General features: G+C 37.2%; 1 protein-coding gene across 17 annotated transcripts in view; it reads left to right on the top strand.

Annotated features, from left to right (window-relative positions):
• The window catches only part of LOC123010310 (protein unc-13 homolog B), a 90,796-nt gene extending 63,641 nt beyond the window's left edge, over positions 1-27,155 (top strand). For 6 of the 17 annotated variants that reach the window (XM_044407096.1, XM_044407097.1, XM_044407099.1 and 3 more), the window contains 21 exons: positions 14,755-14,798; positions 14,894-14,984; positions 15,562-15,570; positions 16,207-16,281; positions 16,601-16,820; positions 16,887-17,070; positions 17,275-17,381; positions 18,619-18,760; positions 18,811-19,257; positions 19,306-19,456; positions 21,586-22,201; positions 22,435-22,553; positions 22,601-22,822; positions 22,868-23,034; positions 23,090-23,375; positions 23,426-23,783; positions 23,869-23,994; positions 25,621-25,719; positions 25,765-25,927; positions 25,976-26,102; positions 26,148-27,155. In XM_044407096.1, the coding sequence (XP_044263031.1) occupies positions 14,755-14,798; positions 14,894-14,984; positions 15,562-15,570; positions 16,207-16,281; positions 16,601-16,820; positions 16,887-17,070; positions 17,275-17,381; positions 18,619-18,760; positions 18,811-19,257; positions 19,306-19,456; positions 21,586-22,201; positions 22,435-22,553; positions 22,601-22,822; positions 22,868-23,034; positions 23,090-23,375; positions 23,426-23,783; positions 23,869-23,994; positions 25,621-25,719; positions 25,765-25,927; positions 25,976-26,102; positions 26,148-26,312 (3,918 nt within the window). In that variant the 3' untranslated portion in view covers positions 26,313-27,155. Of the gene's footprint in view, positions 1-7,203; positions 7,394-8,679; positions 14,152-14,754; positions 14,799-14,893; positions 14,985-15,561; positions 15,571-16,206; positions 16,282-16,600; positions 16,821-16,886; positions 17,071-17,274; positions 17,382-17,638; positions 17,746-18,618; positions 18,761-18,810; positions 19,258-19,305; positions 19,457-21,585; positions 22,202-22,434; positions 22,554-22,600; positions 22,823-22,867; positions 23,035-23,089; positions 23,376-23,425; positions 23,784-23,868; positions 23,995-25,620; positions 25,720-25,764; positions 25,928-25,975; positions 26,103-26,147 lie in introns of those variants that run through there. The other 11 variants (XM_044407086.1, XM_044407087.1, XM_044407091.1 and 8 more) reach the window with 11 other exon arrangements.
• Positions 27,156-27,206: the final 51 nt, after the last annotated feature.

Below are 27,206 nucleotides of genomic sequence, written 5' to 3' on the forward strand. Positions count from 1 at the left end.
ATGTAAAAATTACTTTTGTTAAAAATATTGAAAACAAATAACATAAAAAATGCAAAAAAATTGAGGATATTTTTAGTAAGTAATACAAAACTGAATAAATTCTGTCTGGTTGATAGAAACAAAATAAATAATAACATAAAATTAAACATTCACAAAACTTATTAAATAACTAACATTGGTGTCAAATTTCTGTAAATGTAAAAATTACTTTTGTTTAAGAAAAATAGAAAACAACGTAGAAAAAAATGTAAAGAAAACTGAAAATGGATTCAAGAAGTAGGTAATACAAAACTAAATAAATTTTGTCACGTTGATAGAAAAAAGAATAACAAAATAAATAATAATTTAAAATTAAACAATCACAAAACTTATTAAACAACAAACATTGGTGAATGAAGAATTACTTTTGTTAAAAAAAATAAGAACAAATAACGTGGAAAAAAATGTAAAAAGATTTGAACATAAATTCTAGAAATAATACAACAGAAATAACAAAATAAATAACAATTTTAAATTAAAAAAAAACACTTTTGTTTTGAACAAAACTGTAAAACAGAATAGAATAAAACCAATAAATTTCTCTGAAAAAAACTGGAAATACAGTTTCATCTGTTCTTTAATTTTTCCCGTTGATCTTTGCTGGCGCTCAAGATTTAGCACAATAAAAGAAAATTCTCGTCTAACAGAATTGACTTTCCTTTGAACATTCAAAGCCACTTCAACGAGTTTAGAAAAACTAGTTCCGAACCTGAATACGTGACACTACTCACTTGCCAACTCCCGAGAGTGACACTTTTCTTGTCCTTCCACTCACACTTGTAAAAAATTTCAAACCCCTCTAACTAGCGTCGAAAACTAATAAATATCTAGTTTCGCAGTGTAACAAAGCCTAGCCTTGGGAAAAAACTTCGCTTTTAAATAAATTAATCATTCCAACAATGGCATTGTTGAGGCAATTCCATGATTGGTTTAATCGACCCGATTTCCAGGCTGTGGTAGAAAATGGGGTCTTGTGGATTAGTGCAACGAAACAGCATCGAAATGTGTGACTTGTGTGCTAAATAACGGAAAAATTCAAACAGGTCGGTGCTGGGAGCAAATCTAGTTTGGGGAAGTTTAGTGTTGCCAAGTTGGTAATAAAGATTTTAGTTATTTTGCATTCGTGTCGTAAACTTTGGATTGCTTCGGGCAATGCGGGACGCAATCATTTACTTATTCTGACGTTTGACGCAAAAAAAAAACAGGGATTTTGAGTTTGCAAGGTTGGTAAGAAGGTCATTGACCTTGTAAATGCCCAAAATGACAAGCACTCAATCAATAGTAAACAAGTGTCAAGTCCGCAATTACATTACGTCAAAGCTACACGTTTACCAACCTTTAAAATGAAATGATGTTTTTTTGGAAAAATATGCCGAATTATGAAATTTGTGACAAAATTGAGATGTTATTTCAACTTTTCGAATTCAATTTTATTTTGAAAACTTGAAAAACACGTTTTTATTGTCACATTTATATATTTTTTATATGTTAAATGAAATTAACTGAAATCACTTTATAAATAAGTAAAAAAACGTTTTTAAAAAAATTTTGAAATGGTGGATGCGTCGGGATAAATTTCGAATAATTTCATTGCTTTTAAAATTTTGTTTTTCAACTTAAGTCAACAAAAATTTCCAGATATTATTTATAAACAGTAAAAAGCTACTTAAAATCACAACAAAAATAATAAAAAATTATAATTTAAAAAACAAATAAAAAATGGTTGATGCACCGGGATAAATATTGGAGTAATTTTGTTACATTTAAAATGTTATTTTTTAGTTTGAATCAACAAAAATTTTCAGATATTTTTTATAAACAAGTGGATTTGTTGGTCTTCTTTAAATACAAACAGGCATTAGATTATTTATTTTGTTTAACAAGCTAACAAATTTTGCGGTTTTTGATAGATTACTTTGAAAAACATACTAAACTAAACAAACATTTTTTCGTAAAATTTTACTTAATTTTAGTGAAACTACCTAAAATAACGATAAATAATAAAAAATGTACTTTTCGAAAAGTTTTTTAAAAATGGTGGATGCGCTGGGATACATTTGGAGTAATTTTGTAACTTTTAAAATTTAGTTTCTTGGTTTGAGGCAACAAAAATTTTCAGATATTCTTTATAAACAAGTACATTTGTTGTGTTTAACAAATGCAAACAATCGTAAAATTTAGTTATTTATTTAAAAGAATTATTGATAAACAAGAAAACAAATTTTGCGGTTTTTGATGGATTAATTTGAAAACATTTAAACATTTTTGAACTGAACGTAACAATTTTCAGATATTTTTCATAAACAAGCAGATTTGTTAGTGTTTTTCAAACACAAACAGTTATGAATTTTGATTGTTTTAGATGAAAAAAATATTAATAAGCAAACAAATGTGTGTTTTCGATTGATTTTTTAGGAGATAAAATTGTTTTGCTCCTTGTGGCGCAACAAAGAGCGATTTAATAATTCGAGTCAAGTGTGCACAAGTCATAAAAAGTGATATTCCAGTTATAAAATCGCAAAATAAAAAAATTTCCAACACTACTCATAAAATAATAAAATGAAACGTTATTTCTTTGTGTTCCAAAATCTTTGTATTTCACGCTATGTTAAACCCCAAGATTACGTTTCAGAGACGTAAATAAATTATCACTAATTACAATATTGTCAGGATTTCATCTGTACGTGACACGAATGTATAATTGCATTGTTTTGTTACACAATCATCCCAAACCATTAATACATTTTGGGGAAATGAAGCACGAAAGCGAGCTCAAAAATGACTCGACGCGAATTAGGATTAAACGACATTTGAATTCAGTTTTAAGACTTGTTGGGATAAAAGTCGCGCAAATTGTTGGTTTATTTACGACACGCCCTGATGTAGTTATCGAACCTAACATTACTGGCTTGTATTACTTAACCCAGATATGTCGACTTGTCAAGAATTAGCGATCGAGATGCTATTAAGCTGATTATTTTTTTTATGACTAATAACCACCTGTCAGAGGGGTAACCAGATCGATATGAAGCAATTTTTTAAATAAAAAATAAATAAACTTGATAATTATCAGAAATCCACTTTTTATTTATCTCTCTGAACATTGTAATATACAGTATGTCCCCGGATTGAGTTTACAAAAGGAAAAAAAGATTATCTTTGATTTTACGCGATAACTGCAAAGGAAAAACATTTTTTTGCTTTATCTGAAACCAGCAAATCTGTAATTAAAACTTCATTATTCTAACTCAGTAGAAAGAAAAGTTTATTTTTCTCTTGATTTTTTTTCGGTTAATTTTTAACTGCCTAACTATTGTCGTTAACAGCTAGTTGTTACTAATTCCTACGGAGGGGCAATGTCACAATGTTTACCACTTTTTACGTTATAAAATAAAAAATTGCTCAACAAAACTTTTTTTTAGATAAAATTGTTGTTAATCTGAGATTTAGTTAATTTTTAACTGCCTTACTATTTTCGTTAATAGCTAGTTGTTACTAATTATTACTACGGTGGGGCAATGTCACAATATTTACACTTTTTACGTAAGAAAATCAAAGATAGATTGACAAAACTTTAATTTTAAGATTAAATTGTCGTTAATTTTGAAATTTAGTTAATTTTTAACTGCCTAACTATTGTTGTTAATAGTTAGTTGTAACTTATGCTTATGGCGGGTCAATGTCACAATGTTTACCACCTTTACGTTAAAAAATCAAAAATTGATCGACAAAACTTTAATTTTTAGATAAAATTGTTGTTAATCTTCAGATTTAGTTAATTTTTAACTGCCTAAATATTGTCGTTAATAGCTAGTTGTTACTAATTGTTACCACGGTGAGGCAATGTCACAATATTTACCCTTTTTACGTTAGAAAATCAAAGATAGATTGACAAAACTTTAATTTTAATATAAAATTGTTGTTAATCTTGAAATTTTGTTACTTTTTAACTGCGTAACTATTGTTATTAATAGTTAGTTGTTACTAATGCTTATGGCGTTAAAAAATCAAATTATCGAGGAAGATAAAATTGTTATTAATCTTACAATTTAGTTAATTTTTAGATGGCTACCGATCGAGAAAAGCTGTCAACTGTAGAATTTTTTAGTTTTTTTAATTCAGTTTTAACTATCTAGCTTTTTCAAGCGTTGCATTTAAGCCATTTGAAGTTTTAACTATTTTTACTAACTGCCAATGTTAGCTATCGACAAAATTAAACAGTAAAGCTTCTACTCAAAACAATAATTAAATGTTTTTAACAGTTTCTTAACTGATTTATAAACTTTTTCTTTTCCAACATTTTATATTTTGTGCCAACATTTATTTATTTCAAATGGCAATAATCTCAATGCATCTCGTTGGGTCTAAGCCAAAAACTTGTTGCTGGGCTTGAAATTCAAAAAAACATATAATTGCACCCCAATTACAAGTAAATTACAACTGCGATAAGAATTGCATGACATGGGTTACAACAACTTTGCATTATCGATTATTTTATTGTTTTGCAACTGAATTCGCATTTCAAAAAGTCAATATTTTGCTCTTGAGATTAACTTAACAAAGAATTTGCGTTGTTTCAAAATTAAATAGGCGTGTAGGCCGATCCCGGAGGGATTTTTTCAATTCAGCGCTGGAAATTGTATTTTTGGACCTTCAAATTGTTGAAAAATGTTGCTCCGGCTTTTGGCAAGCTCCGGAATATCGACCCGGAGTCGACAACCCCCCCTACTGACACAGACACGTCTTGTCAAGTGCGCCGGAAGGCCGGTTTTCGATTAATAAAACCGGGAATTAGTTCATCATGCGATTTGTGATTTTTCACTTCTAGACTCTACAATCCTCGACAAATAATTAGTATTCATAATGAGAATTCGCCGCCGTTACTTGATTATTTTTAGGCATTCGTGTCGTAAATATATTTTTATCGCTGTAAAATATCGACCTAATTAATTCAAAGCGAGTTTTTCCAAACAGCTGAGCCACGTTTGCTAATTACAAAGCGCGACTGGATTGAACTCGAGAGCTTTTGAAAATGGAGTTAAACGAAATATTTGAGTCGGATTTTTCATGTTTCCACGCTTTAATTTATGACGCGAAACAATGGAGGCACAAGTTCGTGTTCGAATTGGCGATTTTTCCATAAAACTTTCCGACAGCTTTAAATATTCCATCAAGGGACGTGAAAAAAGTTGGCGTTTATGGAAAACGGTTAGATTACACGAGGGACCTGGTTTTCTCAAAAAAACTCAAAAATTTATAGTTAGTCGTTACTAATTTCTATGGTGGGGCAATGTCCTAATCGTTACCATTAAAAAGAAAGTGAAAATTGATCGAAACTTCAATTTTTAGGTAAAATTATTATAAAATGCACGTTTCCTAAGCTTACGTGATGTTTAAGTGTGCGTGTTTGCACATGTTTCAAATTCAGCCTTGCCGGATGTAATTATTCTGCGATCGTTAGTATTTTCGTAAATTCGTCCAAAAGATGTTCTTTTCGCTGTCGGGATTATAAATAATCGTGTTTTCTGTTTACTGAACTCGAATTAAAAGCCTCTCGAGACGGGAAATTTCATCGAAACGATTTAGATGTGTGGAAAAAGTTCAGGTGGTATTAACAAACTTTTATATTGCGGATTCTGAACAAAGTTAAATTAAGTGCGCATATCATAATGAAACTTTTAATTGAAATAAGCTTTTTATTCCGAAATGATTTATTTATGAAGAAGCTTAGCTCCATTGAGGTCATTGTGTTTCAGCAATGAACGTTTTAAGACTCATAAACTAGAAATCAATGCAGCGTCATCCCCTTCTCGGTCATTTTCTTCTTTCTTCAAACTTTAATAAAACCAGCCAACGTGGCTCGCCTCCATTTTCATTCAAATGTTTGCTTCCGGTCGCAATTTACATAAAATTCTAGCGAGAATTGTTCTTAATATGTCAATAGCTTTTTGGAATTTTGTGTTGTGTGTTGTAAGCACCCTGTTTCTAATCTTTGTTGTGAATCTATCACGCACGAGGCGACAATTTCGCCCCCAAATTATATATTTTGCTTGTGTTTGTGCATTACTGCTCGAGAATTAAATTTTGATGGCAGTTTGGACGAGTCGTGCTTACTGGAGCGAATTTGACCGTCATTAAAACGTAATTTGAATTGAAGATGCGAGAGATGCATGAAATGACAGGCGGTTATGGAATCTTTTATGGAATTTTGGCAGCTTGAGCAAAACGACTATTTCATTGAAACTCAATTGAAACTAATAGAGAAGAGTGAAAATAAATCTACAATTGCAATGCCCCCATAAGAATTAACACAATAACCTGTCGTTGAATTTTGTTAAAATTACTGTCAAAAACTCACAAAAATTGATTTTTGTAACTCGACCAAAGATTGTTTTATCTACTTTCTTGGATATCTAAAACTTAAAGTGAAGAATATTGACGCTTATGGAAAACAGTTAAGGGCCCGTTTGATTTTCATAGAAAAATAAAAAAATATAGTTTGTCATTACTAATTTCTATGGCGGGGCAATGCTGTAATTCTTACTTAAAAAAATTAAAATTGATACAGAACTTAATTTTTGGATAAAATTGTTTCTAAATGCACCTTTGCCAAGCTTATGTAATGTTTAAACATTGCGTGTTTCAAATTTACACTTGCCGGATGATATTACGCTCTAATTTTTAGTGTTTTTGTAAATTTGTCCAGAAAATGTTATTTTGCTAAACATTGTTCTACTTTTTTGAGTATTTAAGGCCTCTAGAAGTACAAAGAAACAATTGTTTATATTTAAAAAAAGGGAGTTATTCTGGCATTGCCCAACCACAAAATTAATAATATCTCAAGAAAATTAAACCAAGTTTTTCAGTTTTTTTTTATTGAAAACTTGAAAGAAACCCCAGGTGATTATATTTCCATGTCTCCTAAGCTTGTACCTCGTCGAAAGCGAGCTTGTTCCACATTTAAATCCCGTCTCGAGGCCAAACTTCAGCCCAGATTTGATGTTCAAATTAATCAATCGTGATTCCACTCCAATGCACATTGATCAGACCATTATGAAGCATTCACAATACCTAAATCACTCTCCTGTAACAAGTTTTGGCATTTGCTTTCAATTTTTTTCACTTTCTGAAAGCTGAAATGGGAGTTTCAGTGTAACGGTGGATTTCTATCCTCTCACCTCTGGCCAAAGTCTACTTTGGATGTCCATGTGAGATCTGTACGAACCGTGAAGCTGACTGGTCTTCCTTGTTAAGTGTTTTAACACGGTTGACCTTTTGTTTTCTCAAATTTTGATTGATTTCACCAACTAATTGTTGATTTTTTAGGGTTTGTGACGCCTTGAGGGTGTAGTAGGTAGGTTTCGTGATTTTAGTCCCGGAATTGCCGTCTTGTTTCGGTCGATAATTAGATTATGAATTATATATGAGTGTAAATGTGCTTACACAAAGCCCACGCTAAGTTTGACTATGCGACAGTTCATTAAACCCTAACAAAAATTTTATTTGTTTTTTCTCACTTAATTTAGCTAAGAATTTAATTGATTTCTCGTGTTTTGAGCAACTCAAGATGCAACAAATCGATTGTAATTGTATTTCAATAAAATCAATACCGGACGTGCACACTAATTAGCCTAGTTAACGCGTTCAAAACCACCCCTAACTCTATTTGTCATCCCGGGATTGTATAACCACTGATAAAATGCGTGTTTAGTTTGACAGAATCCAATCATCAATCACCACTCTTGAACCAGAAAACTTCAAACTTTGTTGAAGATCCACACCTGCAGGGGTCACATTGACCGGTCAATCAATATTTCATTCAGTCGTGGCTTTTTCCATAATTGATCGATCTTCGAGTCGATATTAATCAACAGGTGAATTAATCATACTTCCGATTTCGAAACTTGCCTTTAGTGATGCTCACAATACGGAAAACCCTCAAGGGAAATCCCCGGATTTATACACAAAAAATTCAACGGTTTCCTATTGGAGAATCGACCTCCTCATGCAGCAAAATTAATTTTATTTAGTGCAAGTTTGCATGAATACGGTGCAATTTCCTAGCGCTTGTTACATTATGAATATTTAAATGTTTGTCGAGTTTATTTCAACTTTTAAACAGCGGGATTTATGTTGATAAAAATGGTATCGATCGAGGGGTGGCGATTAGTGAAAAAATCCATAATTAACAATAAGTAACTTTTGTCTAAGTTATTACAACAAAATTCCTTGATACACCTTGATAAACCAACGCAGCTATCGATATAAACTAAGGATTAAACCGATAGTTAAAATTATTGTCAATAGTTATATTTATAACCATCGCCGTCTCTATAGAAATAATCCTTTTCTCGCCTGAGCATTTTTTGAGTTCAACTGATTCCCGTTGGCGCTTTAATCTGGGGAAATTTTTTGACGCATCCAGTTTTTTAACTTAAAGGGTTCAACCACATAATATTAATTCTCCCTGGCGTATCTTGTTTTGTTGTAGCCTTTCTTCCCAGCTTTTATTAATTGTGTTATTTTTCGTTAATAATTAAAACTCATTCAGTTTTTCCTTAGTAACCCCCGTAACTAAGAAAAAATCGGAATCACTGCTCCAATGCATTTTTTACGAAATGCCCAGGCGGGATGTTGATACATTTCATTAAGGAGGCGGTGTTTAAAACTATAGTAATTTCTAACTTAACTCTTCTGCTAAACTTAAAAATTAACAATTGCTTCGACTTTTCGTTATTGTCAATAGCTAAAGTGTTAAAAATCCTAAGTTAAAACTATTTTTTTCTATTAAACTAAAAAGTTAGCTGTAGTTTTGATAACTGATTGCCAATAGTTACTAGAAACAGTTAAAATTCCTACTGTTGTCATCAGCAACGGTATGAAACTATAGCAAATAGTAGTTAACGTTTATAATAGTTAAGAATAGTTAAAGTCAATGGATATTGTCATAACTTACAAACAGTTTTTTTGACTAGAGTACTATAATAATAAGTCTTACATAAAAGAGCGCATTTTTCTCGAATTAACGCCAATAGACTAAGTTCAAAAAAATCAAAAATAAAAACTAAATTTTTCAACTAAAGTAAAAGCTAATTATTGTCTTGATTATTAATTGTCAATGGTTATTATCAAGAATTTTCGATAGTTAAGTTATGACTAGGTTTTTTAATAGTTATTGTCAATAGTTAAAATCACTATTACTGGGAGCAACGACAAAAATTATGCAGTGAATATTAGTTAATGTCTACAAAAGTCAATAGCTAGATAGCCACTCGATATTGTCATAACTTACGAACAATAATTGTGCACAATGAAAGTACAATAACACGTTTATTTTTATTTAAATTATTGTCAATTATAATAGTTTAAGAAGTAAAGATCAAAACTAGCTTAAAACTAAGCTAAAAACTTAACTATCGTCTTCCTTTTTTAATCTTAATTATTAAAAACTTTCTACACTGTATCAAAAATGTACAATGCTTTTGTTTTGAGTAATATAACTTTTTACTGACAATAGTTATTGTCAATAGTTACGTTGTTCATACAATATCATAATTACCTGTCATGGCTTTTTATTGATTGCTTACGCCACTTGTACGTACATAAAAGGGAAATAGATTAGCTAAATCTTGGGCAGATTTTGACATTTAACCTGACTGTCGATAGTTCATGTATAGTTTCTGCTACATTACATGAATATTCAATTATTTTAGCAACTTTTTGGCTGTTCTTGACCGTAATTTATATACCTTATAAGTAAGTTATCGATCGTGTGTTGAGATGAGTGGTGCCATCTAAACGCAAATGGGAGCGGAAATCGACAGATAGCGTCAGGTCTGAGTGAATTTTTAATATCCCATTTGAAACGAAAGGTAGCTATCATTTTCTGACATCCGGTGGATGAGTTGTCTTTTTATTATTCATCTTAAAACCAAACCTCACATGCAACTAAACTTCCCCAAAAAATCACAAAAATCGAGAAAATCGCATTTTAATTATTTTTCAGATGTTGAACGATGCCTTCCACACGGACGAACCAATGACTTTAGTGTTATTAGTGTCTCGTGATGTTCGCGAGCACGCCAAACCGCACAATGTCGCGAAAAAAGACTAAAATGTAGTGTTTCTGTTGGAAAAATGAGCGAAAACATGCACCGGATGACCGACGGCACTATGGCGCCCGTCAATTACGACGCCAATGTCGATTATGTCATCACTGAATACATGGAAAGGCTAGGCACCAGACTTAACATCCTTGAAACGGAGCTGAAGTACGCCTGGCGTGCCCTTGATTTGCTATCGCAGGAGTATATCAAAATGTGGGAGAGATTGGAGAAGTTGGAGGGGTTGTTGTATGAGCAACAAAGTGTTATTTCCCAATTGTTGGATTTTTATACCACGGGAGGGACGGGGTGTAGGAATATGGGGGCGGGGGCGACAGCAGGGGAATTAGAAGTGATTAGGGAGATTCTGGGGAATGGGACTGTCGAGGATGGATTGGAGGAGGGACAGGATGTGTCAAGAACACAAGAATTGGATTTGGATGAAATGCATGTGCCTGATGAGGCGTTTTACAGGAGTTTGAACCAGGCATATCGCGAGGATTTGGTGGGGGCGGGTCAAGGGTCACAATTAGGGATGATTTGGGAAGAAAGAGAAGAAACCGAAGAGAACAACGAAAAGAAAAACGAATGTTTGGTTGAGGGTGAGGAAGTTTTCAGTGCGTTAGATTATAAAGACTATCGAGGGAACTCCCCGTGTGTTAGTGAACAAGATATAGCTCAATTGTCCCGTATAGATTCTATAGACCACGTCGCGATCGAAAAACTAAACGAATTAGACCGACTCAGTAGTAAACTCCAACAAGACTCGGATAATATCAAGCAACTTCAGAGAAAACTCCTAGAATCCCCTCTTTCTATAACCCAAGATGACGAACCCAAAGACGATCCAAACTGGAGTTTCTCTAATTCGAACCAAGACGACCTCATGATCCTTAAATCTGAACTTCCTTTCCCCCCTCCTCGTCCCAGCTCAAGACTGTCCGTCACTGATAGTGTCATAGGTACTGACAATGAAGTTGCTGAAGTCCTCGCCGGGGGTCTCCGTGGTGGTACCCCTACATCCCCCCGTCGAGTCACATCCTGCACCGCCCCGTTTACTACCGTCACCGGTCGGCTCGCCTACAGCGCCGCCGTGCAAAACATTGACTCCAAGAACCCCTTTTATAGTAGTCTAGTCGCAGCCTCCTACGAAACCATCCCCTGCTCCACCCCTAGTATCTTCAACGCGAGGGCGGAAACCGCCCCTTCGCCGTCGCTATCAATCCGGACCCGTCAAGACGGGTACATCGCAACGAACGACCAAGTACAAAAAGGGTCACCGAGTCCGCCCCCACCGGCACCGCTGGACCCCATCCCCGACCCCAATCCAGTCTTCCTAGGCACCGAGCCGGTACCACAACCGTCAATTAAATCACCCAAAAGCTCGCCCAAACGGAAAAATGTCGTCAAGTCCGATTCAGGGCTCTCCTCGTTGAGTGGATGGTCGAGTTTGGAGAAATCACCAGGAAGTCCAAAAATCGGCAAAGGGTACCACCACGAAAACACGATTTTGCCTGGTGGACACCACTTGTCGGCTTTCACAACTGTTAAGTCGCCCTGTAATCTTGAAACCAGCGAGGGGTATGGTACTTTTGTCCCAGCCCCGGCCCCCGCCTCGGATATTAACGTCAGTCCTCGAAAAAAAAAGCACACCAAAACGAATTCGTTCACTTGGAACGACCAACCGGCAATTTACTCCGTCGCTGGGAGCAATCGAGAGACCTACACGTCTGTATATACCAGCAACAGTGCCGATTATATCACTCAAACTATCAATTACCCGGATTTGGTCGAGCCTTACGAAAACAACGAACTGCAACGAACGAGCTCAGGTACCACCGACCGCAGAAGGTCACTTTCGAGGATGTACTCCACTAGTAACGGGGACGGAGTCGCCAACCATGAAGGGTACAAAACGGCAATGCACCGAACCATGTTCCCCAGTGGTAACATCACAGATGCTCTTTCGTACTACCCGACCTCCACCCGCTACGACGAATTTAACGATCCAGCAGCCTGGCTTAACTGTTCTCAAGAGGTCCAAGAGAGCGCAAGTCCGAGTAGTTCCATGCGCTCCACGGAACCAGCCGAGTACAACCAAAGCCCCTACTTAGATCAAAGACGGCCTCGGAACCCAATCTACGAGAACCAAGCCCAAATCGATCGCTGGAACCAACGACAAGAAATTCCCTACTTGGAACTCGACTTACGGAACCGAAACGTACCGGAATATGTTGTTCAACAAAACGATAATAAGTTTTTCGACCCTAGTTCGGTAATAATAACCCAGTCGGGCTACATTACCATCAATTCTGAAACAATCGATACGTCTCGCGACGAAAAAAAGAAGTTCAAACGAGGTAACACTCTCAAATCCGCTATGAGTTCGGTAAGTCACTGGTTACCGGACTTGCATTTAACCAAACGGCACCGGTCGTACTCCTTACCGTCCGGTGTGCGTCGCGAAGACTTCGAAAAGCCCAAACCGACACATAAAAGTAATGTCGGCGGGCGGAAAAAGAAGAAAAACGCGATTGTATCAACGGTTTCTGGGATTTTGCAAAAAGCCAAGCGGAAAAGTTACTTTCACCACAACACACAATCACTTTCCGACCCAGAACAGTCAGAAAACGAGTGGGTACTACAACGGGCTAGTTCCATAGTCTCGGAAGATGACCGAAGTGAGGACAGCTATAGCATGTTTGAGGGTCAAGCCGAGCGAGACCTTTTTGCAAAAGTAGCCAAGGCGAAGCCGAGGAAAAACAGTCAACAAGATGAGCTTCAACCGCAATTTGAACCGATCAAAGTGTCACCACAAACTAACGAGGCGTTAGCCGAGGAGGAAATTTCGGGCAAAAGTACCGGGAGCGGCTCGAGTAGTATTTTTCCTACTGTTGGTGAGACCAAGAAGAGTTCCGAGTCGGAAAAGAGCGACGAGACGGTTATAACCGATAGCAAGATGGTGGTCGTGGTTGGAGGAGCCTCGATGGAGTTTGCTGTTTCACGAGCTTTGGGGAAGTACCGACAACAGAAACAAACTTCCCTATCCGATGACATGTCTTTTGAGGAACAAGGAGTCGTAATTGAGGAAATTGTAGATGAGGAACCACTAAAACCCGAGAAATTGATCGAGCAAGTCAGTACCGAAAGTCAAGTGAGTGAAGTTAGTCACTGTGAACCGATTTTGAGGACTCAAAACCGGTACTTGCCCAAACACCAGCAAAGTCTTGAAATTCCGGGACATAAAGAGGATGATGATAGTCGCAGTACCCACTCGTGGAGGAGTACCTCTCGTGTGTCTTCAAGACGGCAAAGTACCGAAGATAGTATCGATAGTGAAGACGAGTGGTACTGCTACGAATTGAGGAAATTGGAGGAGATGGAACGACAGTCACAACTCGAAGCCGAAATGGGGGAAACCTTAAAGGAAGAACCCGAACTGGAGGAAGAATTTGAACCTTATGAAGAAGTTAAAGAGAAAATGTCGTTCGTTTTAAGGGAGTTGAGGATGAAAGCAAAAGTGGTCGAGGGGGTGTTTGAGGAAGGAGAAAACAACCTTCACACCCTCCAATCGGCGAAAAACCGTGAAAGAGACCGAAAATCAATTCATTTGGAAGAAGCCCACATGCTTTTCGACAAAATCACCCAAAACATTAAAGAAGAAGGAGAGGAAGAAGTAGAAGAAGTCCAAATTGAAGAAAAGCCACCCGAGCCGGCCAAAGACGAAGAACACTCCTCGGGTGAAACCTCCGGTCCTGATTCCCCCCAGTTAAGCGAGAACGAGGAAGAAAACACTGAAGAATTCGCCCGTTGCCACGTCGCCCCTCGCGAAGAACCAGAAGAAGAAGAAGCGACAGCCGTTCCGCAGATCCAAATCGAACCAGAAGCCAAACCCGAAACTAAAGAAAGTGTCGCTAGTAAATGGAAACTGCTAAAAGCGTTAAAAGAACGCAAAGCTGAAGAAAAAAACAACCAAGACAAAGTCGAACCAACAAACGAGAAAGATAAAGTGAGTATGTTGGGGATGGTGCAGAAATTCTACGAAATCCATGTTAAAACCTAGCTTAGTTGTAAGCTTTGCCTTATTGTAACCGGCTTTTAGGTCACCCAAGTCAATTTCGAATCCAGGAATTTGTGTTTTCATGTCATATCGCACCTCATATCAATGTAATTATCATCAGAGATTGACATTATGAAGTGTTTATACTATCATTGAGAGTTTTAGACGACAATAAACTACGACTTTTCTCAAACCAGCGTGACGATTCTAAACTATCACCTCTTTTCACCTGTAAATATCGACCAAACTTGATAGTATAAAGCGCTAAGTTTCCTACTTTAGTACCTCTAGACTGGTCATAATGACAATCTCGGTAAAGACAGTAGCGGAACAGTAACCTAGATCGATGTTAGCAGTATTATACAATCACGGAGAATACGTGTGTTACAGAGATAGCCTATTGTAGCTCTCCGTGGCTTAATTAGGGAAAAAAGCTTTACATTACAAGACATTGTGCTAAGATTTGTTGTTTGTTATTACAAATAAACTCTGTTACCCCTCTGGGGGATTGTGTTGATTCACTATTTATGTTACTTTTTGTTTTTTTTTTAGAACGGCTCTGGACTTGGGGGCGATTCGGCCGGAAGAACAAATGGGTAAGTCGTTTTTTTCTGATTACAAATAAAGGTCACTCGATTGTGGCACTTGTCGGGCTTCGAAGCCATTTAATTGAACTGTTTTTCATTAACAGACATCCAGGAGATAATCCCTTCTACAGCAACATCGACAGTATGCCGGATATCCGGCCACGACGGAAGTCCATACCATTGGTTTCCGACTTGGTAATGAGTTGATCAATTTTCTTCTAATAATGCGAAATCGTGTCGGAATGCGAGGGTAATTCATAAAAGAATGGGGAAATACACAAAAGTTTTCGATCATTGCTTCTAGAAACGAATTACAGTATTACCATCCTGCTTTTGTTTACTTGTAATACAAGTCAATACGATATTGCTTAGTTTCTCGCATTCCGTACATCTGCACCACTCAATTACCCCCATGTTTACAGCCCGGCTTGTAAACACTCTCTGATACGATTTCGCTTCATCAAAATCATCCATTTGTCTTAAAATTAGTTCAAGATAAAGAAAAAATTTTCCTTTTGACGTTATCATTCCCGATATCCGTTGTTCATACATACCTGTTGCAACAATGAATGTTGTATTGTATCCCTCCATCCCTTTGTATCTGTTTTTGTGCGAGAAACTTTACATATGTGCGCTCCAGGAACTCCTCTGACCTTCCCTTCTTATTAATGTTGAGTGTATTGTGTAAACTCTCTCCTAGAACCATTACTAACGTGTCTATGTTGTTTGTTCTCTGTTTAATGGTGTGTCCTGCGCCGCTTCACTTCTCCAGGTGCTCAAGGTACTGGTCTCTTCCTTCCGTTTTAGTAATGCACGTAGATGCTTGTCAAACAACGGACCAAACGAATTTTTCACCGAGAAACAGTAACTTTTAAGATGTTGAGACATTGCCCCTCCATAAGAGTTGTTAACATCGCAGATGAGATTGACATCAATATTTCAAAAAATATTGATTGTAAACAAAAAACAAAAACAGATTAACAGTAACTTTCAGGAGGAAGATGTTGAGACATTGTCCCTCTATAAGAATTTTTAACGTCGCAGGCGAGATTAATATCAATATCAAAAAATATTGATCGTGGACAAAAACAAGAACAGATTAACAGTAACTTTTCGGAGGAAGATGTGACATTGCTCCTCCATAAGAATTGTTAACATCCCGGGCTAGATTTACATCAATATCTTAAAACCTTTTGGTCGTAGACAAAAAACAACAAGAGATTTGAAATTCTGGAGTTAATATCTCAAATTGTGAAAAATTCGTTGTCTTTTCTAACATTTTGATCTCTCCTCAGCACGATTTGCATGCCGCTTTTTAACTCAAACAACAAAACAGGTAATAGTATTGTCACATTTTAGCCATTGCTCTAGTTAGTGTTATTGTTTATGATCAACTTTCTAATTAATTTGATTGTAGACAATGGCTGCAACGAAAAGAAACGCCGGTTTGACGTCAGCAGTACCCCGAGCAACTCTCAACGATGAAGAACTGGTAAGTTGTATTAAAATTTATGACTCAGTTATGAACCATTAAGAATTTTTCTTATACAAAATAATATATAGCGGCTTGTTATTGTCCGGAAGCTTTCTCAGGAGCGAATTTATGTCTCTATAAAAGACACGACGAGTTTTATTGACCGAAAACGCTGCATTGTTGCTTCAAGTGGTTTTGTTTGGATTTAATTAATTTGTTGGTATAGGTTTCTCTAGAAGAGTGCAAATATTGGTATTGCGGCGTTTTTGCCGGCTTGTTTGCCCAAGCAAATTAAGCTTTAAGATTTAAAAAAATTAGACTGGCCATTATTTTTTAGAAAATGCACGTTTACAAGAAGACGCTGCAGGCGTTGATCTACCCTATCAGCAGCACCACCCCCCACAACTTCGTCCCGTGGACGGCCACCTCCCCCACCTACTGCTACGAGTGCGAGGGGCTGTTGTGGGGCATCGCCCGTCAAGGGGTGAGGTGCACCGAGTGTTCGGTGAAGTGTCACGAGAAGTGCAAGGATCTCCTCAACGCCGATTGTTTACAAAGTGAGTGTCTTTTTGCAGTCTTTGTGGTTTTTCTCTTATTTTACGCGATTATTTTTCTTTGATTAGGATTACTAAATGTAAAGGCAGTTGTGAATCGATTAAAATTGTTCAAATCGTGGCTGTTTCTAGGAGCCGCTGAGAAAAGTTCGAAACATGGAGCCGAAGATAAAGCCAACAGTATTATAACAGCAATGAAAGAACGAATGAAGCAAAGGGAACGAGAGAAGCCTGAAATCTTCGAACTTATCAGGTAAAATGAGAGTGAGATCGACAGCGTGGAGCACAAAAGAAAATTCAGAGCGAGATTTATTCGACTAAATAAAATTTTGAGTCATTGCCCCTCCATAGAAGCTCGTCCAGTAGGTCTCGCTTTGTAAAACCAGTTTTTTCCAGACCGGGGCTTTATTTCCTCTCTTTTCTCTACTCTCTTTTATCTTTTGTGTTGTATAAACAGGGCCGTTTTCGGCGTGGAAGACAAGAGTCACGCTGGTCATATGAAAGCCGTCAAACAATCCGTATTAGATGGTACCTCCAAGTGGTCAGCAAAGATAGCCATCACAGGTTTGTGGGGGCGGTTGTTGTCTTCTAACCCGACATTGAGACAAGTCACTTGTCTCATTGCCACTTGAATGCTAAATGTCTGCTTTCGCAAAACCGACTGCTTGTTACCCTTTCATCTAATTGGGTATTTCTCACACTTAGAAAAGTTGTGTGGATAGATAGCCAGTTTGGTGGAAAATGGTGACGAAAAACCGAGATACCTCACTGTGGTGCTCATTTTTTGTTGTATCGGTGTTCTTGTTTCCGGTTCCGGCCAGAACAACATTTTCAGTGGATCCAGACACACACATTGATTCAATCGAGCAAGCGGAGCAAATGACTATTGAAGGCACATCCAAGTGGTCATGCAAGATTGCAATCACAGGTATTGACAGCTGCATTCTATCGGGACGCAGAGCATACTGAACACGCTAAAGTACAGATATTGCTCTCTCTCTCTCTACAACTGATCAAGTTCTTCACTTTTTTGCACTCTGGAATGTCTTATCAGGCTCGGTTTTAGTTTGAACGGGGTTCAGACACCTTCTTGCACGTTTTCTCAAGCAAAAAGAAACTCAAATTTAGCACACGACACGCCCCATTTTAACCTTTTAGGCACCAGCTTTTAAGGTACCACATCTAAACCAAGAAATTACGAAAATTGTTATTAAAATACTCCTCTTTTCACAAATCTTGAAGGAAATTTAAAAAATTTCAAGGGTATGTATTGCATTTATTGATCATTTACATCATATCAAAGCTACGTGGGATAGTAATAATAATATTGACGGTAAAAACCAGTTTGTGCCCCGCTTTGAACTCTGAGACTCTGAGCCTTCTCTCGAGACCTCTTTCTGTCTTCTCTTCCGACTCTTAGTATGTCTCTCGGCATGACTCTTCGATAAAATCTCCCCTCGATTGGATTCGATCACAGGGGGCTTGTGTACTTGGCTTGTTTGTGTGTGTAACCGTTTTTTTCTCAAGCCGCTTGTCCATAGAATGTAGCTACAGACCTGCCTGAGACCGACTTACAGCTAAAAACAGTTTTTGAAATGAATGATGCACTTGAATTGAACTCTCCCGCTTACTTGTTGATCTTAAACATTCATCACGACACTAACAACACCACACGACACGTCCGAGCGAACCGAACCGAACCGTGAGGGTAATTAGTGGTTAGACCCGCACTAGACACTGCTTTGCAGCTTGCATGCTTTTCTCCTGCTTGCATTGGACTTAGTTTGGCCTCGACTTGCAGTCAAATCCGCACAAGGCCTTATCGCCAAGGACAAAAGTGGCACGTCCGACCCCTACGTCACCGTACAAGTCGGCAAGGTGAAAAAACGCACAAGGACCATGCCGCAGGAACTCAATCCGGTGTGGGACGAGAAGTTCTACTTGTACGTGGGTACAAAGCGAGGCCTCATTTGTACTCAATGAGATTTTGTAGCGAGTGTCATAATTCGTCCGACAGGATCAAAGTCCGGGTTTGGGACGAGGATAATGACCTCAAGAGTAAACTCCGACAGAAACTCACAAGGGAATCGGACGATTTCCTCGGACAAACCATCATCGAAGTCCGGACTTTGTCCGGAGAGATGGACGTGTGGTACAACCTGGAGAAACGTACCGACAAATCCGCTGTTTCCGGTGCCATCCGACTACACATATCGGTCGAAATCAAAGGCGAGGAAAAAGTCGCCCCATATCACGTTCAATACACTTGCCTTCACGAAAACTTGTTTCATTATTTGTGTGAGCAAAACAGTGGGGTTGTGAGTTTACCCCAAGCCAAGGGGGATGATGCCTGGAAAGTGTACTTCGAGGAGGCGGGAGAGGAAATTGTCGATGAGTTTGCGATGCGGTATGGGATCGAGTCCATATATCAAGCCATGACGTGAGTACTTTTGAGGTTGTTTGAGGGGTTTTGAGGGTGGGTTTTTAGGCATTTCCACTGCCTGTCAACCAAGTATCTATGTCCGGGGGTTCCCGCCGTCATGAGCATGCTTCTGGCCAATATCAACGCCTACTACGCACACACGACAGCCTCGTCGGCCGTTTCGGCGAGCGATCGCTTTGCCGCCTCCAACTTTGGGGTGAGTTTATAATTGTTTTCCCTAAATTTTACTGCATCTTATGTAAAATTGTTCAAGGAATTTAAATCTTCTTTTACTTTTTCCAATAGTTTTTAAGATATATGTAAAAGTTTAAGTTGTTGGGATCAAAACATGAATGAACTTTCAGGAGAGCATAATTTTTGTGGCAAAGTAAACAAAATACAAGTTTTCTGACGTAAAATTATCCAAGGATTCTAAATCTGTTTTTATTTTTTTCCTTAAGCAGAGACTTTGGGAGATATCAGTGAAAATTAAAATCTTAAGTGTGTAATCACTTTGCCGCCTCCAAATTTGGAGTTTGATTTTAATTTTTTTATTTTAAGTTATATCGCGTCTTATACGGAATTTTTCAAAGATTTTGAATCAGTTCTTGTTTCTTTTCTGCGACAAATAGTTTTTCAGATATCGGGCAAAGTTTAGATCGTTGGGGTCAAAACATGAATGAACTAAGGGATTTGCATAATTTTTGTGGCAAATTAAACAAAAACTGAACTAAATGTAGCTTTTCTGACGTAAAATTAACCAAGGATTTTGAATCTGCCTTAATTTTTTTCTTAAACTAAGAGTTTTTGAGATATCAGTGAAAATTTAAATTTTAAGTGTGTAATCGCTTTGCCGCCTCTAACTTTGGAGTTTGATTTAAGTTTTTTATCTCCAAATTATATCGCCTTTAATGTAGAAATTTTCAAGGATTTTGAATCTGTTTTTATCTCTTTTCTACGACTAGTGGTTTATGAGATATCGGACAAAGTTTGGTTCGTTAGGGTCAAAACATGAGTGAACTAAGAGAAACGAATAATTTTTGTGACAAAGTAAACAACTGAACTAAATGCTAGTTTTCTGACGTAAAATTATCTAAGAATTCTAAATCTGTTTTTATTTTTTCTTTTAAGCTAAGACTTTTTATGTTACCAGTGAAAATTCAAATTTGAAGTGTGTAAGAGTTTTGCCGCCTCCAACTTTGGGGTACATTTTTATTTTTTTTACCCCAAATTGTATCGCTTCTTATGCAGAATTTTTCAAGGATTTTGAATTTATTTTAATTTTTTTCTACGCTTAGTGGTTTATAAGATATCGGGCAAAGTTTAGTTCGTTAGGGTCAAAACATGAATGAACTAAGAGAAACGGATAATTTTTGTGCCAAGCAAACAAAGACCGGAACTAAATGTAAGTTTTCTGACTTACAGTTTCTAAGAATTCCAAATCGTTTTTATTTTTTCCTTTAAGTTAAAACTTTTTGAGATACCAGTGAAAATTCAAATTTGAAGTGTGTAATCCTTTTGCCGCCTCCAACTTTGGAGTAAGTTTTAAATTTTTTCTTTAATTTATGTTGTATCTTATGCAAAATTCCTTAAAGATTTTGAATCTATTTTTATTTCTTTTCTACGACTAGTGGTTTTTGAGATATCGGGCAAAGTTTTGTTTGTTAGGGTCAAAACATGAATGAACTGAGAGAAACGGATAATTTTTGTGGCAAAGCAAACAAAGACCGGAACTAAATGTAAGTTTTCTGACTTACAGTTTCTAAGAATTCCAAATCGTTTTTATTTTTTCCTTTAAGTTAAAACTTTTGAGATACCAGTGAAAATTCAAATTTGAAGTGTGTAATCCTTTTGCCGCCTCCAACTTTGGAGTAAGTTTTAAATTTTTTCTTTAATTTATATTGTATCTTATGCAAAATTCCTTAAAGATTTTGGATCTATTTTTATTTCTTTTCTACGACTAGTGGTTTTTGAGATATCGGGCAAAGTTTTGTTTGTTAGGGTCAAAACATGAATGAACTAAGACAAACGTATTTTTTTTTTGTAGCAAAGTAAATAAATAACTGAACTAAACGCAAGTTTTCTGACTTACAATTATCTACAAATTCCAAATCTGTCTTTATTTTTTTTCTTAAGGTAAGACTTTTCGAGATATCAGTAAAAATTTGGATTTGAAGTGTGTAATCGTTTTGCCGCCTCTAACTTTGAAGTAAGTTTTTAATTTTTTACCCCAAATTGTATTGCGTCTTATGCAGAATTTCTCAAAGATTTCGAATCTGTGTTTATATTTTTTCTACGACTAGTGGTTTATGGATATCAGTCAAAATGTGAGTTTTACTCTTCCAGAAAGAGAAATTCGTGAAACTCCTCGACCAACTCCACAACTCTCTCCGCATCGACTTATCCATGTACCGCAACAACTTCCCGGCTTCAAGTCCCGACAAATTAATGGACTTGAAATCGACCGTTGACCTCCTCACCAGCATCACCTTCTTCCGGATGAAAGTCCAGGAGTTGACATGTCCGCCTCGCGCCAGCACCGTCGTCAAAGACTGCGTCAAGGCTTGTCTTCGCTCCACATATCAATTTCTCTTCGAAAACACCTACGAATTATACAATCGCGAATTTCAGAGTGATCCCAACGAACCCAAACGCGACCCCGAAGACCACGGACCTAGACTCGACAGTGTCGATTTCTGGCACAAGTTAATCGCTCTCATTGTTTCCGTTATCGAGGAAGATAAGAACAGTTATGGTCCGGTTTTGAACCAGTTCCCACAGGAGCTGAATATAGGGCAACTGTCGGCGGCGACCATGTGGAGTTTGTTTGCCGTCGATATGAAATATGCCCTTGAAGAGCACGAACAGCATCGACTGTGCAAAAGCTCGGCTTATATGAACCTGCATTTCAAGGTCAAGTGGCTGTATTCCAATTATGTCAAAGATGTGCCTCCCTACAAAGGTAATGAGGTGTTTTTACCCATTTTTACTTTTCTTATCCTATGAGGACTATAAATTTGGTATAGGAAGTCGACGCAGCACAAAACATTTGGTAAAAATCGGTCGCAAATGGTTAAAAAAGTGTAGTTAGGTACAATATGAATTTGTCGTTAGGATATTTTCCAAATAAATAGGATAAGGAAAGTCGTGGGGTGTTTACACCAGATTTTTTATATATTTTTTTTACTTTTTCAGGTGCAGTGCCTGAATATCCTGCATGGTTCGAGCCGTTCGTCATGCAGTGGTTAAATGAGAACGACGATGTTTCCCTCGAATACCTTCACGGTGCCTTCAATAGAGACAAAAAGGATGGCGTAAGCCCTAAACTTGTCCTTAAAAACATAATTACCCTTTATTGTAGTTCCAAAGAAGCAGCGAACATGCTCTCTTTTCCAACTCTGTCGTCGACGTTTTCACCCAATTGACTCAATGTTTTGATGTCGTGTCCAAACTAGAGTGTCCAGATCCAGAAATCTGGAAACGTTATATGAAACGCTTTGCCAAAACCATAGTCAAAGTCCTTATCGCGTACGCCGATATTGTCAAAGGAGAGTTTCCAGAACACGTCAAAGAAGAACGAATTGTAAGGAAAAAACACAAAAAACACTTGAAATAATAATTTTTGCAGGCTTGCATTCTTATGAACAATATTCAACAATTACGGGTACAATTAGAGAAGATGTTTGAGTCCATGGGGGGCGAAAAGTTGGAAGAGGACGCTGCGAACATCCTCAAAGACTTGCAACAAACCTTGAATGGGTGTTTGGACGAACTAGCCACTCAATTTGCCTTAAGGTGCGAGATTTTTCTTTGAAGACAACAACAACACATTGATTTTGTCATGTTTTAGCCTTGAACCTCGAATTACCGTGAGTGTGAAGGAACTAGGAGACCTCCTTTTGAGTATTAAAGGAGGAGGTCAACCTGGAACTACTCAACCGGCTCAGAGGAACGTCGTCGCGTCAGAAGCGGACGAAGTCTTGCGACCTCTCATGGACCTCCTCGACGGCTCGCTCTCCCTCTATGCTCAATCGTGCGAGAAGACTGTTCTCAAGAGACTCCTCAAAGAGTTGTGGAAGATCGTCATGAGGATCCTCGAGAAGACTGTGGTTTTGCCCCCCATGACGGACAAAACGGTTTGTGAAGAAGTCTGGACTAGAATACCAACTACTTGGCTTGGTTTCAGATGATGTTCAAGAGTTTGACCGACAATGCGAAGAACTTGGCTGCGAAAACGAAGATTGAAGACATGTCGACACTCTTTAAGAACCACATGGCCGGGAAACAGGACGTGAAGAACGCCCTGAGTGGCGTCATGGACATATCAAAGGAAGTGGAGAAGAACCTTTCGCCCAAACAATGCGCAGTTTTGGACGTAGCCTTAGACACCATCAAACAGTACTTCCACGCGGGCGGGAATGGCCTTAAAAAGGCCTTTTTGGACAAAAGTCCCGAATTGCAAAGTTTGCGTTACGCCTTATCTCTCTATACGCAAACGACTGATACTCTTATCAAGACTTTCGTCACGACGCAAATAAACGAAGGTGAGTTGGTTTATTTTTTTTTTTTAGAAAAAAAAAAGGTTTGTACACACTTGACACTTGTATTTATGTGTGTAATCTTTCAAAGTGCCGCTTAACAATAAAGAAACAATGCTTCAACGGCAAATTTCGATCGAGCGTGACGAGACCGAGACTGGACTTGAAGCGTTAGAAGAACCTTTGAAGGCTAAAAAACGAAGAGAGAGTCGACAAGGTAGAACGGAATGTCAGAATTAACAAAAAAATGAAATTCAGCAATTGCTATGCGCACTTTATAGTGGTTTTAAGGTTTAGATGAGCTGGTAGATTAGGAAGCGGCGGAATTACGAGTTTACATTTTGTGCAAAGTTACACAGTTACACGATTGCATGAATAGGAGTTATTTCAGTTACACATGCATGACCGGTTTAGTTACATTACGAGTTATAGTATTTTATTTTATTTTTCTGAAAATTGGACAGTAAACAACCCGAAGTTGTTACCTAATTGTTACATCTTGTAACGTTTACAACACAAATTCTACATACATACAATCAGTTGTGAAGTAACATTTTAAAGTAACCCTACGTAACAATATACTTTGGGGTCAAATTTACGTTTTTTTGTAACGTGTATTTCGCATAAGAATATGTAAGCGTAAGACTACACAAAAAATAACAAAAAATCATAAAACGTACAGCGTTTCGAAAAGTTCCTTTTAGAAACTGAGTAACAAAATTAAGTTCATTATTATTGCAATTATAATTTTTTAGAGTTACATTGTACTTACATAGTAAATTTGTGTGTAACTCTTACGAAGTGTAAGACAATAGTCAGCTATACATTTCTAGTCAATTGTAACACTAGAGGTGTTACGTTTACTTAGTTATGTAATGTCTACGTTTTAAAATTTTTATTGTTACAGAAATAAAATATAGAATTGATGGTGGGTGGCAAATCTTTAGACATTGCCCAGCCATACGGACTTGTAACATTTATGTTTCAAAATTTTTATTGAAATTGAGATATCGTTGATAGTAACAATAAATACTGTCGGGTAAAAGTTACGTTTTTTGTAACATATATTTTGTGTAACAACACGTAAGCGTAACATTACACAAATAACAAATAATCACAGATGAAAAACACCTAAAGCTTAGGTAAGTGTTACACAAAACGTACAGGATTTTGTAAAGTAACTTTTAGAAATTGAGTAACAAAATGTAGGTTTATCTTTGCAATTTGTAAAGTTACTTTCAGAAATTACCAAAACGTTAGTTTGTTATCTTTGCAATTATTATTTTTTACAGTAACATTGAAGATGAGACAGCGGTAGTGCAGAGCGCCACCTGTCAAGTGTGTGGGGAATCTAGACCTTCACACGCCGGGGGCTGGGAATTTGCAAAGCAAAGCGCCCTTCGGGGCGACAGGTGGCGCTCTGCGCTATTACTGTCTCATCTTCACCGGCGTAGTCGCTTTAAGGCTCACGAGGCCACATCACATATTGAGCTACACTGCACTGATTAGCCCCAACAAGGGCGAAACCGGTCTGCAGTTTGCTCGATATGTGATGTTGTGCCTCTTTTTCACAGTAACATTGAAGTTACTTAGTAAATTTGTGTGTAACACTTACAAAGTTACCTACGCATTTCCAGTCAGTTGTAACACTAACGGTGTTACGTTTACGCAATTATGTAACAACAGTTTACTCCCTAGCTCCCAGTGCATGTGTCCTTTCTTTTGTTTCAAATTTCAAGCATGGTTGACTAAATTTAACACAATTTTAGTTTTGTACATAATTTTTTCTACACTAGACACAAAATCGTCTTTGTTTATCCAAATTTAAAAAAAAAAATTTCAGACACATTAGATGGCCAAGAAGGTAGTGTTGGCGAAGTATCAATCCAAGTCGATCTATTCACCCATCCAGGTACTGGCGAGCACAAAGTCACCGTTAAAGGTAAGTTTCTTCAATTGTGAGTAAAAAAACCTAATATAAAACTAGTGGTAGCCGCCAACGACTTGAAATGGAACGTCGTGTCGGGTATGTTCCGACCTTTCGTCGAAGTCAATCTGATTGGTCCGCACCTCTCCGACAAGAAGCGGAAACACGCGACGAAATCCAAAGCAAATAATTGGTCGCCGAAGTATAACGAGACGTTTCATTTGTGAGTATTTAGTGTTTTTAGTTTTGAATTTTGGTGATTTTTGTTTAGTACGATTGGTAATGAGGAGCAGTTGGACTACTTCGAGTTGCATATTTGCGTCAAGGACTACTGTTTCGCCCGCGAAGACCGGCTTGTGGGCGTGGCTGTGATGCAGCTCAAGGACATCGTAGAGAAGGTGAGTGCGAGTGGGGATTGGTTGTGGCTGAAGTGGGCGTTTCAGGGCTCGTGTGCCTGTTGGTTGTCATTGGGCAAGCGGATTCAAATGGACGAGACTGGTTGGACGATTCTGCGCATCCTCTCGCAACGCACAAATGATGAAGTAGCAAAAGAGTTTGTTAAATTGAAATCTGATATACGTCAAGAGAACCCCCTTCCGAACCAGTAAGACAGTGTTTTCGCAAAGCTGTGTTCATAATCCATTTCAAGCAGTGTATAAATATGTCGGACCGTCCTTACAGACATACAGACGTCGTTTGATATCATTATATTAACATTTAAAATAATATTTATGTGCCTCCTCACCCGAACATTAAAACAATAAAATTATTATATGCCACAAAAAGAAAACAATTACAAACAAACTACATGTCTAATCACACAAACTTATTCAAATTGTAAAAAGTACGCAATAAAACAATGATGATGCATCACATATTTACATTCCTCTCATGTATTTGTACTTAAAATGTGATTCAAGTAGCATAAGAAATTAAGTAATAAAATATTTCATAGATATTTTTTTATGCATGAGAGAACGCGGTGTGCGACAGCGTTTTTCATTATCTTTCTATGCACAAGGGGTGGATTACACAGCCTGGACCCCAGCTACAACATGGCTCAACATTTAACTATTTTAACGACTGAAAACTGGGAAATTTTTGTTAAAAATTATTTTTGACTATCCGAAACTGCAGTATCAAAATGTGATATTAGCGGATTTTCAATAAATAGCAACTTTACAGCTCCATACAGATTTATAACATCTACGTTTAAAGCTATTTATGGAACTCGCATAAAATAGTTGATGGTGGGTGGTAAATATTGAGACATTGCCCCTCCATGCGGAGTTGTGACGTCTATGTTTCAAATTTTTTATTCTAGCAATCCCTTTCTTATAGCAATTGATTTCTATTATTTTATTCTGAATATAAATATAAATTTTCAATCATTTCATTCTAAAAATTCTTCTATTTTTTCTATTTTCAATATTTTTATTAAATATTTGACTTACCAAAAATTCTAATTTTATACAATTCTGATTTTTATAAACTTAAAAATA

This window comes from Tribolium madens, unplaced genomic scaffold (genome assembly GCF_015345945.1).
Source record: "Tribolium madens isolate multiple individuals breed KSU strain unplaced genomic scaffold, Tmad_KSU_1.1 Scaffold_7;HRSCAF=85;Tcas5.2_LG10, whole genome shotgun sequence".
Taxonomy (NCBI): Eukaryota; Metazoa; Arthropoda; class Insecta; order Coleoptera; family Tenebrionidae; genus Tribolium; species Tribolium madens.